This window comes from Furipterus horrens, unplaced genomic scaffold (genome assembly GCF_987537825.1).
Source record: "Furipterus horrens unplaced genomic scaffold, mFurHor1.1.pri manual_scaffold_9, whole genome shotgun sequence".
NCBI classification, from domain to species: domain Eukaryota; kingdom Metazoa; phylum Chordata; class Mammalia; order Chiroptera; family Furipteridae; genus Furipterus; species Furipterus horrens.
Window position 1 is genome coordinate 10209186 of NW_028327179.1, and position 16645 is coordinate 10225830.

The window sequence follows — 16645 nt, forward strand, 5'->3', positions numbered from 1 at the left end:
CTAAAGCAAGCTCCAGCAGATCAAGTGTTATCCTCGTGTTCAAGACAGAAGTCAAGTGAACCTCATTACACCTGATAGAACCCCGTTATAATAGCCCCTGTAATCACCTGGACTTAGACTGAACCTGAGACAAATCCTTGTCATGTTATGCGTTTTCCTCCCCCCCCCCATGTTATATCCTTTCTCCAAGTCATCATTCTTAAAATAACAATAAGAAATAACCATCACCAATTACTTTAGATCATCATGTCCTCTAAGGCATCACAATCAGAATATTTTCCCTGGTTTTCCAGATGAGCAGATTCATTCCTGTTACATGTATGCAGCGGGTAACAGGCAGGGCCGGGATTCGAACTTGAGTCTTCCTGGCTTTCAAACTTTTGTTCTGTTCTCCTGCAAACGGCCTAGAGTGATTTGCTCAGAATCTCTCTGTGAGTGACGTAAACACAGCAGGTCGTACTGGAAGTACGGGCGGGCCATCTTCCCAGGAGGAATCTGGCGGAGGGAGGGGGGCAGTGAGCTGGTGACTCAGTGGGATGTTTGTGTTCGCAACATGTTTTGGTGCAAATAGACACTTTATTGCCAAAATTCATCTGGGAGCAACATTCCCAGATCATCCTCATGACCCTCGCCCCCGCCACTGCCCAACACCAAGTTTTTGCGCATACTCCAAAATGATAGCCAGAAGGATGTAATACATTTAATGCCTTTCTTTCCATGTACACTATCATAAATTACAAAGTATTGTTCACTTCACAAAATAAAACCATTTCCCGATAATTTTTGACAGTAGCAAGAAGTACATAAGCTACAACAAACAAAGCTGTACAGCAGGGAGGACCCGTGAGAGCGGGGACCAAGCAGAAGCACCCTGACCCCCATGCGACCATGGGGTCCGTCCGCAGAGCCCTGGAGACTCTCCGGGAAAATTGTGCTGCCCTGATCTGGTCCGCCCCCTTATTACATGGGAATTTTCTTCTGGTCACTCCGAAACAAGACTAGTAAGTCCTTACATAAATCATCTCAGACAGTCAGAGGAAAAGACATTGCCATGGGACTGAAGGAAAAAGAAATCTAGATTTGCAGTTTTTGATGTTTTAAATATTTTACCTATGGTACAAAATATAGAAATCTTGGTGTGAAAAGTTCATGCTAAGATAAATATAACCAATCAGAACTGTAGCAATAAAATCATATTAAATTATTATGCATACAGAGCTGCTTTTATCAAAGAGGAACAAATATCCATAAAAACCAAACTTATTCATTCTTACTTTTAAAAATAGACTTGTTTATAAAACAAAAAATGAAAAAATCAACAATTATTCTGTAGATTCACTTTTTATGTATACAGAAATGTGGCAAAAATACAACCTGTCATTAACAGAATAAAGAAAAAATGCTAACTTGTTATTCAACGCAGATACAACCAGTGTTCCCAAATTATTTTATGTAAAATGACCACATTCTGCATATTCTGGGATATACACACATATGTCATAGGGAAAGACTATGAGCAATCCCAAACAGACTTTGGGACTTTATAAAATGCTTATGGAAAGAAAATGTGGGATGTCTCAGATCGTTCTACAATTGCTATAAACATATACCACACAACAGCAAAATGCCAGTGCTTAACAGCAAAACCTATCAAAAGCAGGTACACGGGTGGCAGGTGAAATTTCATTGAAAAGCACTGATCAGGACAGAGGTATGTCAAGATAATACTGCATTCATGGTAAACTCTTCCAGGGATCACAGCAAGAAGGCAAGACAAGGTACACAGGGTAATAATCAATGCACTGCATTGAGTTCTATTTGCTAAAATAAAGTAACATTCTTGCAGCTAAAATAAAAATACATTTTACAATATAAGTTTCATTTAACATTTAACATATAGAATTGTCTTCTTTCTGTAAGTGGAAAATGTATAACTGTATCAAGTACCTCTATGAATTAAGTTCCCTTTTATTACTGATAAGACTGAAATTTAAAGGTCTACATTTTTTAATAAGTTAAAGAAAGATTCATTAATCACTCTTCCAGCAAAACAGACATACGTACGAGGCACGGCAAAGACCCCAGGGGAGCGCTTTTCCTACCCTCACCCCTGTTCTCATGTGGAGGTGGCAAGTGTCTATGAGACACAGGAGCCAACGTGGCCATCCACTGCGATCCGGGAAATTCTGTCACTTGTTTGGAAAACAAATCAAGGGCAAGAAAAGTTTTTATTCCTTTAGCCTTATGAATGCCTGTGAGGCTCTTCAGCGCATTTCCCTGGTGGGTTAAAACAAAACATCTTCGTTTTCTATTAAAATCTGCACAATCAGCTTTTGGTACCGCATGTCGTGGAGGGTGGTGAGCATGCTGTCCTCGGGGGGTCTCATCAGGGTGGGCCCAAACACGATCCCCAGGTTTTCAGCATTCATGAAGTTGTCCTTTTCATTCTGTGTCACCCTGCAAAGCAAACAGATACACGGAGACCTCACATCAACTTGTGGAACAAATTTATATGCTGATTAGGTACATATGCCCCCAAGAACTCTGGTGTGGGAAATTGCAAAAGAAAGTCGGGCATCATAATTACAGAAAAGTATTTTTAAAAAGATAATTTTCTGCTTTTTCTTTTTAGATTGTGGACATTGTCTCAGCCAGTGCAAGTGAATTACTAAGTGAATCTGGTGTAGACCCAATCTTTAAAACTAGAAGATCAGTCCTTTTCACTAAAGGTGCGTGAAACTGTCACAGGAGGATACTGATGTGAAGGAGCAGACCCGCAGCACCCGCAGATTTTAGTCTAGGCTGGGATAGAAGTCTTTTTCACTCCTGTTGCTTCCATCTTCAGGAAGCTGAGGTCGGGGCAATGGCCAAAGGAGCGAGGTTCCTTGTCAGGGTCGGGGCTGCCTGAAGTTTAGGGATAGCCAGGCTATTATCATGGGACGGGGGGGTGGGGGCGGTGGTTGGAACGCAGCCAAACAGGAAAGCAGTTGGACCTTATTCTAGTTCCCACAGGATGGGACCTGGAGCAGTAACTGTTGTTGAAACTGAAAATCATCATTCCAACATCCAGATAAGAACGGCAAAGCCTTAACGAATGAAATTTGGACTCCAAAGCTGGCCACCTACCTTCTAGTGGACTCAGATGACACTATTCCAGATTCTTGCTTTAAGAAATTTAGGTTTTAGGATGTTTATCATAGATCTAAAAGGGATTAGGTTCTTCCAAGAAGAAAAAATGTGGTCAAACGTGTTTAGATTTTGCACAGGTCATTGCGTGGTGTTCCTTCTCTCAGAGCTAATTAGGATGAGCCGTTTAGCATTATTTTAGGAAGGTCAGTTCGGCTGGTATATTTTCATGGTGCATGGGGAAGAGGAAGGTAGGAACGTGGACATTCTTCACTAAAATTGCTCACCTCTCCCCATTCAGTCAGGTGCCATGCCCGGGCAAACAATGGGGCTAGCAAACCCTCCAAAATAAAAGCGCTAGATCACTGGCATTTACGTTTCAGCTGGGACAGGTATTTTTTCCTGATAATGATGCTTTGCCTCCCAAAGTGTAACAGTTATGAGACACTGAAAGAAATAATCTATAGCTAATTAAAAACCAGGCTGACCTTCAGTCTATTACATATCTAAAAATTACTTGTATCATGAAAGTCAATAAATGAATCAAAATAGAAATCTTCTGAGCTAAACTAATTTGAATTTGAGCAACAGTATTCATATGTTTTATAAGGCAGGGGAAAAACTAGTGTTTATATAGTATTCTCAACGTGTTTCCCTTCATCTAACTGAATGGATCTGGAAGTTGGTCCACAGAGACAGTGCTGGGTTCGTTTTATCTTGCAAAGACAGAAGAAAGCACACAGAAGTGCCCTGATGCACCCAACATCTCAAAGACCAGATCATTGCCCTTGTTATATGTGTGGAGGAAAGGAAAGAGATCCATGGGTCAAGACCCAGAGCCTCTAGTCGCCTGTAAACACCTGAGCATGCTCTCATGCAGATATTCCGGGTAGCCCTCGCTGCCAGACACCCTCTGAAATGGCCCCCAGGGACCCCTGCCTCCTGGAATTCATACCCTTATAGAACTCTTTCCCTATGGGTTTCACCTAGTGACTTGCTTTTGATAAGTACAATATAGCAAAAGCAACAGGGTGCTGTGCTTGCTTGCTCTGAGGGAAGCCAGCTGCCATCTTATGAATTGCCTGTGGGGAGACCCACATGGCAGATGAGAGGGTGGCCTCCAGAGAACAGTCAGCAAGAAAGGGGACCTCCCCCCACTCCTTCTGCCCAACAGCCTCAGGAACTAGATCTTGCAACAACCATGTGAGTGAGCTTAGAGGTAGCTGTTATTCCCAGTTGATCCTCCAGATGAGACTGCAGCCTGGCCGTCAGTTGGACTGCAGCCTCATGATTGACTTTGAACTAGAGACACCCAGGTGAGCCCCGTCTGGATTTCTGGTCGCGGAGACTGCGAGATAATAAATGCTCGCTGTTTGAAGCCACGAAGTTTTGGGGCAATTTGTTCCTTGGTGACAGATCACTAACACATCAAGAAAAAGAGGGGATCAGGGTGGAATGGGCTTGCCCGGGAGGAAGGCAGTGTTGTCTCGGGAGTCTGAGGCTGGGGACTGAGCAGCGGTGGAAGAAGAGAACACAGAGGACCGAACGGGTGTGGGAGGAAGATGCAGGTGCAGAGGCAGTGTCTGCAAACAGGCTCCGGATCAGACTGCCTGTGTTTCAGCCTCGGTTCCCTTCACCCCTTCACATCTGTTGTTTAAGCTCCCTAAGCTTTAGCGATCTCCTGTATAACACGAGGGCCTGGCGTTCCCCACGTCATAGTGCTAATACATGCAGCATGCGTGGGGTCACTCCTGACCCAGGGAATGTTCTAGCCCTTAGGAATGAGGCCGGCCTGGAGAAGGCAGCCCAGTTCACGTTAAAGGCATGTCTGTCTGTTCCGCAGGCTGGGGAGGAAGGTTGTGGACTTTTCCTAAAGCATTTAATGCTGGGGACAGAGGGTTGCCAAGGAGGAGGAGGAGCGGATGTACGGAGGTGTAGCTTACTTCTTGAGGTGGATCATCAGGTACCGGAGGGTCTCATAGTGGGCAGGAGGCAGCAGCATCAGCACTTCATGGACTGCTTCCAGCCTCTCATCTGCGTTGGAGATTTCTGTGAAGAGTACACATCAGGACTATCAGTGCAGCCCCATGACATTCAAGTTTGTAGAGGGGCAAGAAGAAGTTAGGCTACAGCTGGAGGGGAAGTCTAGTGAGTTCATACCATTTCAGGTAACGTCACTTCAACTAATGAATCTGTGTGCTGCCGCACTCCAGAGAGGGTCTGAGGCGGGGAACCCACGTGCGCATTGCATGCCTGCGGGGTGGGTGGTGGGAGGCTGGCACGGTCCTTGCCTCCAGGAGTCTGCAGCCTGCAGATGCTTCCGGGCAGGACAGGCACACACTGGGCTTTGCCCAGCTTCTTCTCAGTGGTGGATTTGCCAGAAAGCTCACGATCACAAGCTTTAATTTAAACCAGATCTGACTCGGTAGCATTTCCTTGAGGTTGTCTAGTAAGTCTTTCCTGGCAGGCTTCCAGAACTGAGTAACTTTCCAAGGCAAGGGCACGGTCAGCCTGCATGAACGGCACTTTTCACCCCAGCGTTGTGTGGTTAACTGTGGTGCAGAGTCCAGGCGGGGAAGGAGATACTAGGCACAAGGACAGTGGGAGGGGCATGCATGCTTCTGCTTTTCAGGTCTCTGGCAGCCACCTGAAGAAAGCGTGCTCATCATTTCACCTGGGGCCAAGGGTACCCTGCTGCTAGAACCTTCTTGACTCAGAACTACCAGGACCCAGGAAGAGAAGGAGCGCTCTTACCTGGAGGTGGGGCCACATCTCTTCTGTAAAGTGCATCTGTAGAGCGCACAAATCCCAGCCTGCCTGCACATTTCCCTGACTCATTACTATATGTAGGAACACATACCTTTCAAGATGATATATTTTTATAGAACTCCCTCAAAGTGGGCTAGTCATCTATGTCATGCACCCCACGACGTGAATCCTTTTCTCACTGTGTTCCAAGGCAAAGTGCAGTCCCTCTGGCCCCCAGCCCCTTCACCATGATGGTCCTTCCTTGACAACAGTGGGCCTGCTGCCAAGCACAGAATGAGCATCCGTGGGCCGGATGACGACCAGGGCTGATGTTCCATTCCTAGACCTATGAGCCTTGCTCTCCTCCTCTGTGAAATGGGATTCTAATATTTGCTTCATCAAGAAGGTAAGATAAAACTGAAGACATTGGAGAGAGTTCCTAGCAGAGCACTTGACACAGAATATTCTTGGCCAATTATTACTTTTGAACGGTGTCAATGGGCCAAACTCAGGGTACGATTAGCAACAGGATTGTACCTAGCGGATGGCAGTGCTCATTGAAAAACACCTAATATATAGATTCTTTACTCCAGAAACATTCTTTCTTTCAACATATATAAACAGGGAAGGCCTGCCTGTGCTGGTTCTCAGCACAGACGGAACGACCGAGAGAGACAGAACCACCTGGCCTCCGGCCCCCGCTCAGCAGAGCGGTCCTGCCGCTGGTCCAGCCCAGCTGGGGCATGAGGCCTGCTTTGCTGTTAACTGCACCCTTTACACACATACGCGGCAAAGCGAGCCGCTCACGCAATAATTTCAACAGGTCTGCGTTTTGATTTGCTTGAATTTAAAAGCATCGTACCTAAAAATGTAACGCTGATAAAAAATTAGTGCTTGAGACTTACTGGCTGCCTCTATGAACTTGGAGTAGGTGTCGTAGGTGATGACGGGAATGGGCAGGTCTCTGAAATAGAGTTTGAGTGCTCCAGTGATGATGTTGATGTCTGAGTAGCTGTTGGCAGATATGTCTGCTTTTTCACCATCTGAAAGACAACCAATGGCCCAATCCCTAAGTAGGACCTCATTTTACCAAGTGTAAGCATGCCCAGAAAGCAGGAAAAATCCGACAGTGAGTGTTCCCTTCCAAGGCTCAGCTGATTGCTTCTAATATCCCAGAGATGCAGGAAATCACAAGAAAAAATTTGGACAGAGCAATGTTGGGTCTGAGGGGAATTGTAGCCAAAAGGGTAGTAAAATAGACTTAAATTAGTTCTCCAGGTGCCAGGCCTTGGTAATTTGCTAAATAGAAATTTAGTACAAAATTCATATCCTGGAATGTGTCCAGATTCATAATAGAATATAGTAAAAACCAAATTTATAATTAAAAAATCAAGAAGCTGTTAAATAGTTCCACCAGTATTCTTTGGACTTGGGTTTGAAGATGATATACACAAAATAAGTGTTGAATATCTTCAGGTCCTATGTCTCTTTCAGGCTTACTGAAGTTTTCTTTAGCTTGATACTTCCTCCCCCATCCCTTGGATTTTAATTTAGGAAACCTTGACCTTCCCTCGTGTACAGGTAATATTACATTTCTTACCATTTTTACAATCATTCTCAAGACCTTTTTGACTTTTCATTTTGTCATTTGGCACATACTATACTATTGTTTTGATTTATATCGTGTAGGGACTATTAGCACTTTCTTTTATAAATTGAAAGAGGAAAAAATGCCTCATCAAATTTGGTTCTGAGAATAAAAAAATCTGATGTACAGAAAACAGCAAGAGTGTAGCCGATACGCCCTATGATCCCATTTACATACTTAACAGTCAGAACTCGGATTTGTCTGTCTCACTTTTCGTGTGTGTCTGTCTTCATTTGAGGATCTACCATGTGCCAGGCACTGTTAAGCCCCAGCGAGTCAAAGAAGAAAAGGGATACTCCCTTTAAATCGCTCCAATCAGATTGGGAATCAGGCACACAACTCAACAACGAGAAGGAAATTGGAAGATTGCTATGCAGGAGACATGTGGAAACATTGGGGGAGGAGCATAGAAAAAGAAATGAAACTCTTGGGTCAACTTGGGGTGATTGGGAGGATTTGTGCAAAAGGAAAGATGAGCTGACACCTGATTAACAGGAGTGTTTGCCAGGCAGAGAAGTGAACACATCTAGATGGACAGGGCTACATGGACTGAGTGCATGCTCATGAAGATCAGTAAGGTGTATTTCAGTGTTGCTGGGCCATAAAGGACTCAGCGGGGAGGAAGCGGCCATGAGTTTGAACAGAGAAGGCAGCCAGATCATCAGAGATCTTGTCTACTATTCTAGAAGGTAGAGGTTCTATCTAGGGGGTTCCATCCCTCAAATGGATGCATCAGTATGAATTGGATTACTCATTAGAAATACAGAATTTTAGGTTCGTCCAGTTTTCTGAATGAGTCCTTGGAGTGGGTCTTGGCCATTTGTATTTTTAATGAGTTCCCAAGAGATAATATGGCTTAGAAAGCATATGGCACAGTCATAAAAAACTAAAGGAGTTACCTCCTGAACTTCTTTCTACTGGCTGCCGCGACTTCACTGCATGGGGTCCCCCATCCCCATTCCTTAGGCTCTCTCGGTTAGAGTTTTGGGAGGAGGAGAGTCAATGGGATCCTGAGATGGGGCATACTGAGGGTATCCCGGTGTCATGTGGACTGACCATAGATGCTTGGAAACCAACTCAAGAATCTTTTTTTTTTAATAATAAAAAAATCCTCACCTGAGGATATGGTTATTGATTTTAGAGAGAGGGAAGAGAAAGGGGGAGAGAAAGAAGAGAAAGTAGGGGAGAGAGAGAGAGAGAGAGAGAGAAACATCAATTGGTTGCCTCCTATATGCGCTCCAACTGGGGCTTGAACCTGCAAACCTTTGATGAATGGCACAAAGCTCCAACCAGCTAAGCCACCCGACCAGGATCCAACTGAAGAATCTTAACGGCACCAAATGCTGGCTGCCCGTTCATTCAAACGGTATTTTAAACTCATTTCTTTGTGTGGTCACTTGTCCACACTTAAAAAAACGAACAAACAAACGAACAAACAAACAAACAAACAAACAAACAAAAAAACTTCCCAGAGAGGCAGAGAACTGGAAGGTTTGTAAACCGTGATCCCTTGGTGACCTGAAGAACGTCTCTCAGGAGCCACAGGGCCAGGATGAATAAATGTGGTCCCAAAAGTGAGGGCACTAAGGGTAAGTTATCTGGCCTTCAAGAAAGTGCTAGCCTACCTCTGTCAAAGGCCATTTTGACATCTTCGATGTGTTCAGTGAACCCGGAGACTCTGTAAAGACCTTCCGACTTTAATCCTGTTAAAAAGAGACAGAAGGGCTTCAACTTCATTTGCCTGAAACATCGGAAATCAACACTAATTTCATATCTACACTGCGCGTTCTCAGGAAATGAGCCAATGCCGTCAGTGCTCTTATATATTATATCCTGTTCCATCAGAACTTGGACTTGTCCTTCTGTTTTCACGCACGTCTGTCTCCATTTGCTTGTACAGCAGTGGAGACCTCAGTGCCCTGGTCTTCCTCCTGCTTGGCTTGGCAGAGCTAACCCACGGTTACAATCCTCATCAGCCTCCTGCTTGCTGTTCATCAGACTTCCCCACATGATGTCACTGCTTTAGAAAGCTCCCTGCTCTCTCTCCAGCATCATCTTAATCCATGTGCTGTACTGCGGGCACACACACATCAGTGTGTGCATGTATGTGATACATAGTGCCCTGATTTTGTGGAAACAAGCCCAGTTTTATAGCCCCCTACAGCTACAAAACAGTCACGGGGATGTAAAGTACAGCATAAGGAATATAGTCAATAACATTTTAATAACTATGAATGTTGTCAGGTGGGTGCTAGATATATTAGGGGGATCCCTTTGTAAGGTATATAAATGTCTAACAACTATGCTGTACACCTAAAACTAATGCAATATTAAATGTCAGCTGTAATTGAAAAATACAAAAATAAAAAAAAAACAAGTTTATAGATTTTTATGATTAATCATAAATATGACAATATGTTTAATGTTTAAATATGATTAATATAGTTGTTACACCTTCAAATAAATGATCATACAAACAGATGCAGGAAAATAAAATTCTAAGGAGTGATTCTAGGGACTTGGTCCCTGTATGAGAAAAAGATGTGGTTTCTGCTAGATCTTACTGATTCATTAAGATGTTAATGGCAATGGCCATTAATTCTGCTGATGTGAAGAGAGCAGAAGAGATACGGACGGTGCCTGGGTTGTGCACCTGCAAGGAGAGAGCAGGCCCATGACCTTTTGCCCTTGGCTGGAAGGAGGATGAGATCGTGGTAGCCATCAGGGGATCCTGCCCTTGGGGAGCTGCCGGGCTAGCCCTGGGCTGTTTGTGGAGAGATAAACAGATTTTTATCCTGGTGAAGCCACTATTATTTGGGATCTCGGTGACAGCAGTCACTGAAACATGTGGGGTGAGTTGGTCAGACAGACAGGTTTGGAGGTGGCGTTAGGGGAGGTGGTCATTCCAAGAAAAGGCAAAAGGAAATAACACAGGCTGAGTCCTGTATGTTAGGCCCTGCACCGGGCCATTAATATGGATCAACTAATTTTAACCCTCCAGCCACCTTATGTTGTACAAATGATTCCATTCACTTTGTAGGTGGGGAAACAGATATCAAATGGAGTAAGTGACTTGTCCAAGGTCGTATTACAGCTAATATGAGGCAGGGCTGGGAATCTTGACGTTAAGTCCATGATCTTTCCATTCTACCACATCATGCTGAAACAAACGATCATAAAAGAGCATTAGGAGAACATGAAGGCCTTCGCTATGGACGGAAGATGGGGTAAGATGTTGGCAGTGGTGGCAACCAAGCTGGGAATGGAAGTGTCCTGTGACTTTCTTCCAGCCCGTTCTCTGGTTCTACTCACGTGGAGCTAATGCCTGAAGCTCCAACCCCTTTGCTGTGACTCCCTGGCATACATTCCTAATTTGTGCTATTATGGGCCTTGTACTGGTTGTACGTGGTGCTCTGCTCTCCACGGACATGTCAGACATCAGACGTGGCAGGACCTTTGCTTGGGTCATCAGGCGCCTCTGATGAGGATCACGATGGGACAATCCAAGCTTCTCCAGAGAAGCACAATCTTGACTGAAGGCTCTGGAGGGGCTGGGGTTCTGATCGCAAATCGCAGAGCCTTCTCACAGCAGGACCCAGGGCTACTTTCCCCAGCCACTCATCCAAAGTCAGAGCACCCCTCAACTCTTACCCAGCTCAGCCCTTGCATGAGTGCCTCACCACATCCCAAAGCGCCCATTAAACTCTGACAGCCACAGTCAAAATGTAGGAGGTATTTCTTACCATGTGAGATTAAATGAGCAAGTTTTAAGGGCACAGAATAACTATAGTTTTCATCCTGCATAGAAAAGGGAATAATTTCGTATCTCTAAAAGGCCTGGGATATCAAGCTAAAACGTCCTCTTACATTTTGTTTTGGATAGAAAGGGATAGCTGTCCAGTGCATGAATACCTGTAGAATATATAGCAAGCCAATTTGGATGCAATGATGGATACAACTATAGCACAGTTCATATATGACAAAAAACGGTTAAGGCCTTTGGGCTTTTTACATGATCCGATTATCCAAATTATAGCCAGCAATCCAAGTTCTCCCCAGCCAGGCTTGATCCATGTATGTATCCCTGAACATTTTGATACTGAAGGGCTGAAGAGTGGCCAAAACAAATCACCACGAAAGGAAAGAAGACTCATATGTAACATAAATAACGTTTTCTTTGAAATGTTTCTATCTCCCCTGCCGCCTTGATTTTTTGGTGCATAGATATTTTCACTCTCTTAGCTCTCCTCTTTGAAATAAACAGAACCAAAACTATGGTAGGAAATGTATTGTTGATCCACAATTTCTTTACTTATTTAATCGGAGCACTTTTTAAAGACTCAATTAAAACCCCTCCTCTTCCATAAACCCGTTCTGAATTGTCCTCAAATAAGGTGAAAATGTCTTGCTCTGTGACTTCACAGTGCTTTGAATACATGCACCCACAAATCATTTATTTGCCCCTCTGATTCTGCATACTACAGTATGAATTTCTTGAAGGTGAGAATCATGACTTTTCATTATATGTGGCACATAATGTATCCTTAGCAAGCACACGTGGAATGCATACATGAATGCATTTCATACATGAATGGTTTACACATGAAACAGAAATTGACTTAGTTTGTGTGTGTGTGCACACCCACACGTGCGCATGTGCCTGAGCGGACCATTTTTCCAACATCAACAGTGGAAAGGCAATTTAGCAATAATAAGAAAGTTTCCTTGGCAACCATAAAAATAAAATCAGTATAATTAAGCAGTCTTTTCCAAACCTCTGGCTTCAATTTCCCGAATGCACATGTCCACCACCATGGGCCTCTGAGCGTTGTGAGCCTTCACCAGGGTTGTAAGGTCGCAACAGTACACCTTCTTGATCCTCTTGAGGTCAGGTTGACAATCATTGGGAACGTGCTTGGAACACTGTTTGTGTACGTTCAGCCCACAGTCTGTAAACACAGAAGCCACATGAGACTCGCCCAGCCCCTTTGCCAAAGCCCAACACAAATTATATGTCACCAAAAATAAAAACGAAAACACGCAAGGGTTTGCCATATCTCTCTGACACATCCCCCACTTAGAGATGGTCCTCTCTCTCCCCAAGCTGAGCGTGAAACCTGTCTTCTTTACTCCTGAAACGCTTACACCATTCCGTTTTCCTCATTAAGCTTTCTCTGCTGCTGGACCGTAATCTCACCGAGGTAGTTTTGGTGATTAGCCAGATTGTATGTGTTGTGGGACCTGTGTGGCTACATGTGGGCTTTTGTGTGTGGATTCCTAGAGCTAATCATGGCTCACAAGGGGCATCTAGGACGTTTGCTGGGTTGTTTCCCTTAAGTCCTCGATGCTCCTCTCATGGGAGACAAGATTTCCCTGTCGGTGCGACCATGATGACTGGCCTCTTCTTGCCCTTCCCTGGAGAGCTGCCCACAGTTTCCACTCCCTTCCTCCTTGTGGGCAGTTGGGGTAGGACATTTTCCTTCCACTTGTCTTATTTTGACACCTGTGAGGAGAAATAATATCTAACTGGATACCAGCGGGAGTTCCTGAGGGTTTACAATGTAGAACAATGCCATGTAATGTGATGATTAAAGTAATTATTTATAAAGCTCCTATCAAGAGCCAAAGCTGAAAGGGTGCTTTGAAGTTCAATGAACACATGGTGAGCACAGTAAAGCCTTGTTAGCAGTTGGGATCCACTGATGGAATTTCTCTAACAATAACAAGGCACGGTCTACATTCTGGAAAATGAAAATTTAATGTTGAAGTTGTTCAAAGTTGATGTGCTGCTTATTCAAAGTGCCTTCTAATATTACTTGTTTTTCTATGTATAAAGTATAACAATAATAATCATATATATTCTAGTATACTCATATATGTATATTATGTACATGAAAAATACCATAATTAGCTGCTTTATAAAAAAACCACTTAACCACACCAAAGATCTGAGAGGATCTAAACCTTTGTAAAATCATCAAAAAATTATTTTTGAAAATCATTAAATGATTTTTATATGTTTACTGGCGAACTTCTCTCTGTCCTATTTCCAAGGGAAAATCCAGTTCTAATTCATCTTAGCTTTATCAACATGTGAAATTCACCAAAGTGCAAAAATAAAACTCCAATCGTATTTTGATAGATCTATTCAGTAGATGTAAATTTTGGCCCACTGAACTAAATAGAAGTGGTTGGTTTTCTTGTTTGAACCCTGTTTTTTGTAAAACAAGAATTGGAACCTCTTTTAGAAAAAAAAGGATAATAATAGCACCTGCCCCTAGTGTTATCATGAGGCTCAGATAAGTTAAGATACGTAAACTCTGAGGTGTGATGGATACTACAGGATAATTCAATAAAAGAAAGAGCAAATATGGAGACAGACAATGCAAAGATATTGGCTTAGCTGTTGTTATTTCATTATCTCTTACTATATTTTTTGCAAACCTCATTTAAAACAATTTTTAAAAATTGGGGTAAAATAAACATAACATGCAATTCACCATTTTAACCATTTTTAAGTGTACAGTTCAGGGCTATTAAGTACCTTTACATTGTGTGCAGACATTACCACTATCAATCTCCAAATTTTTTTCATCTTCCAAAACTGAAATTCTATAGCCATAAACATGAAGTCCCAGAGCACTTTAGGTACCTCATGCAAATGGCGTCATGCAGTGTTTGTCCTGTTCTGACTCTGATTTTACTCGGCATAACGTCCTTAAGGTTCATGCATATTATAACGAATGACAGAATTTCCTATAACATTCCATTGTATGGACATACCACAGCGTGTTTATCCATTCACACACTGGCGGACACCGGGGCTGCCCCTACCTTTTGGCTATTGCGAAAAATGCTGCTCTAAACGTGGGTGTGCCAATATCTGTTTGAGTGCCTGTTTTCAGTTCTTTGAGGTACATACTCAGAAGTGAAAATGCTGGATTATATAATAATTCTATTTTAAATTTCCTCATACATGTCATTTTAAGGGTCTGAAGCAACAGTGTGTTTATGTTGAATTAAATACTGATATTTCATTAAAATGAAGATGCTTTATGACAAAAAACATTCAGGTTTTGCCAACTCGGACAATTCCACATGCCAGAAAATGTGTTTCATTAAAAAATGTCTGAAATATGTAAAATATGGGGAGTTGAGAGGCAATGATCATTCTTTTAACCTGTAATGATCAGTTTTCAGGTTTACCGCTGCTCTGAGGAAATGTGAGGCAACATGGCAGCTGCTGGAGAATAGCAACAGTATGGCCTCGTGATATGTATTATTTAAAAAAAAACAAAACAAAAAACCAAACCCTGTTATCCCAGAGAAAGTTGCTGTTCATAGCTAATCTGAACCCCAGAGTTCTGTTTTCATAATATTGACTTTGGACCCATTTGTTGCTGACATTGGGTAATACCAGCAATTAGGGGTATTTTTGGTAGGTACAAGCAGGCAGCCTGAATTAATGACCCCTGGGTATTTCAGACGTTCTACCCCTCTGCTCAGGGGCTGAGCTGTGAGACACCCTGACTGCTCTGAGCCCATGTCTAGTGCTTGTCTCATGGATGAGATGTGGAGCAGGCAGAGTAAATTAACTGGCACACGGGAGCACCCACTTGCACCCACTGGCGGGAGACAGCTGGAGCTACACAGTAGGAGCTAAGATTTCCCCTTTTGAGCAGAGAAATGATGTAAGGTCCCATGGTCCTATGAACCAAAATGGGCAGTATGGGGACACAGGTCACGGTAATGTATTGTCATGAGCTCATTTCATTTCAAATGCTCCATAAGAAGTCTGTTTTTAAATCATACCCTAGCAAGGAAAAAATCAGTCACGGTGTTGGTGGAAACCCAATCAATGTATCACGGGACGCTGTTCTTGCTCCCGGCCAGAACTTCTTGCCAGAAAAAGCATGGCAAGATCACTGAGGAAGCCCAGTTACGCACTAATTTGGCAGCTCTTTGCTGTGTTGGTTAGCTGTATCTTAATAAGATGTGTTGTGTGCTGTTAGCAATGGGTGTGTGCACCTAGTTCTGGGTGGAAAAACAAGCAGGGCTTCAGAACACTTTGAAAATGGGTGCTATCAAATCGAAGTGTGTCGTTTTCATTGTTATCTGATGGCAGGAAAATACTGAGCATGGGCTCTGGAGTCCAATCAGTGTTCCACCACTGACTTTGTGGCCAAGGGCAATGAACAATCGATCATCTGTAAGTCTCAGTTTCTTCATCCATTTAATGGGGAGAATAATTGCTTCTCCCTCAAGGTCTGCTGGTGAAGCCAACGGGCATGACCAATAGAAAGTGCTTAGCTCAGTGCCTGGTATGTGGTCGATGTTCCCCAGTGTTGCTGTTTTTATGCCCTTTCTTCTGTAGTAAAGTGAGGATGAAGAGGAACTGTGACTTTTCTATCTATGCAATTCCACTGGAATTAATTTCTTTTCCTTTTAAGGAATACTGCCTATTTTGGGAGGTATGTAGGTGCCCATGGAGATGTATTTGCTTGGATTTTTCTTTTCTTGCATAAACATGAGCTGTTCCTTTCCATTTTAGCGAATACCTAGAAAGATGTCTCGAACCTACCAGAAGGCTAGACTTTTGAGCTAATCTGGGCCTATTTCCCAGCTTTCCTGAGAGCGGCCCTCCAGCTAACATGGCGCCATTTTATATAAATGGAAAAGGATGAAGAAAGTGTGGTGTCTACCTGAGCACCGGACGCCCTGGGCGATGAGCCCCCACATGAAGTTGGCACAGTATTCACACCAGTGCGGGCCTCGGAATGTGTGGACCTGCGATCCGAAAAGAAGAAAAGCATCAGATGATTCAGTCATTTGGAGGAGGGTGGCCTCAGACATGAAACAAACACATGAAATCAAGACACAAAGGGCTTAGTGAGAGTGAACATCCCTCACTGGGTCTTTTCATTCCAGTAGGCAGAGTTGCAAACAGACCAGAGAAAATAGAGGTGGGCTGTGATCTTTGAAAGTCCTGCATAGACCTACCATGCCCAGGGCCAGAGTCCAAAAGGAATGTGGAGAAACGGGAAGATTATAGGGCCATGTTGACAGCTCAAGAAGGAACCTCTCATCCACCCCCCAACGAGGCACAAACCCAAGGGAGCCCAA

General features: G+C 43.5%; 1 protein-coding gene across 1 annotated transcript in view; it reads right to left on the reverse strand.

Annotated features, from left to right (window-relative positions):
* Nucleotides 1-675: 675 nt before the first annotated feature.
* The window catches only part of CHN2 (chimerin 2), a 242163-nt gene continuing 226193 nt past the window's right edge, over nt 676-16645 (reverse strand). The window contains exons 8-13 of the mRNA XM_090287070.1: nt 16225-16309; nt 12298-12471; nt 9148-9225; nt 6780-6917; nt 5070-5175; nt 676-2457 (exon numbers count right to left, since the gene is read on the reverse strand). Of these exons, the coding sequence (XP_090143196.1) occupies nt 2286-2457; nt 5070-5175; nt 6780-6917; nt 9148-9225; nt 12298-12471; nt 16225-16309 (753 nt within the window). The 3' untranslated portion in view covers nt 676-2285. The remainder of the gene's footprint in view (nt 2458-5069; nt 5176-6779; nt 6918-9147; nt 9226-12297; nt 12472-16224; nt 16310-16645) is intronic.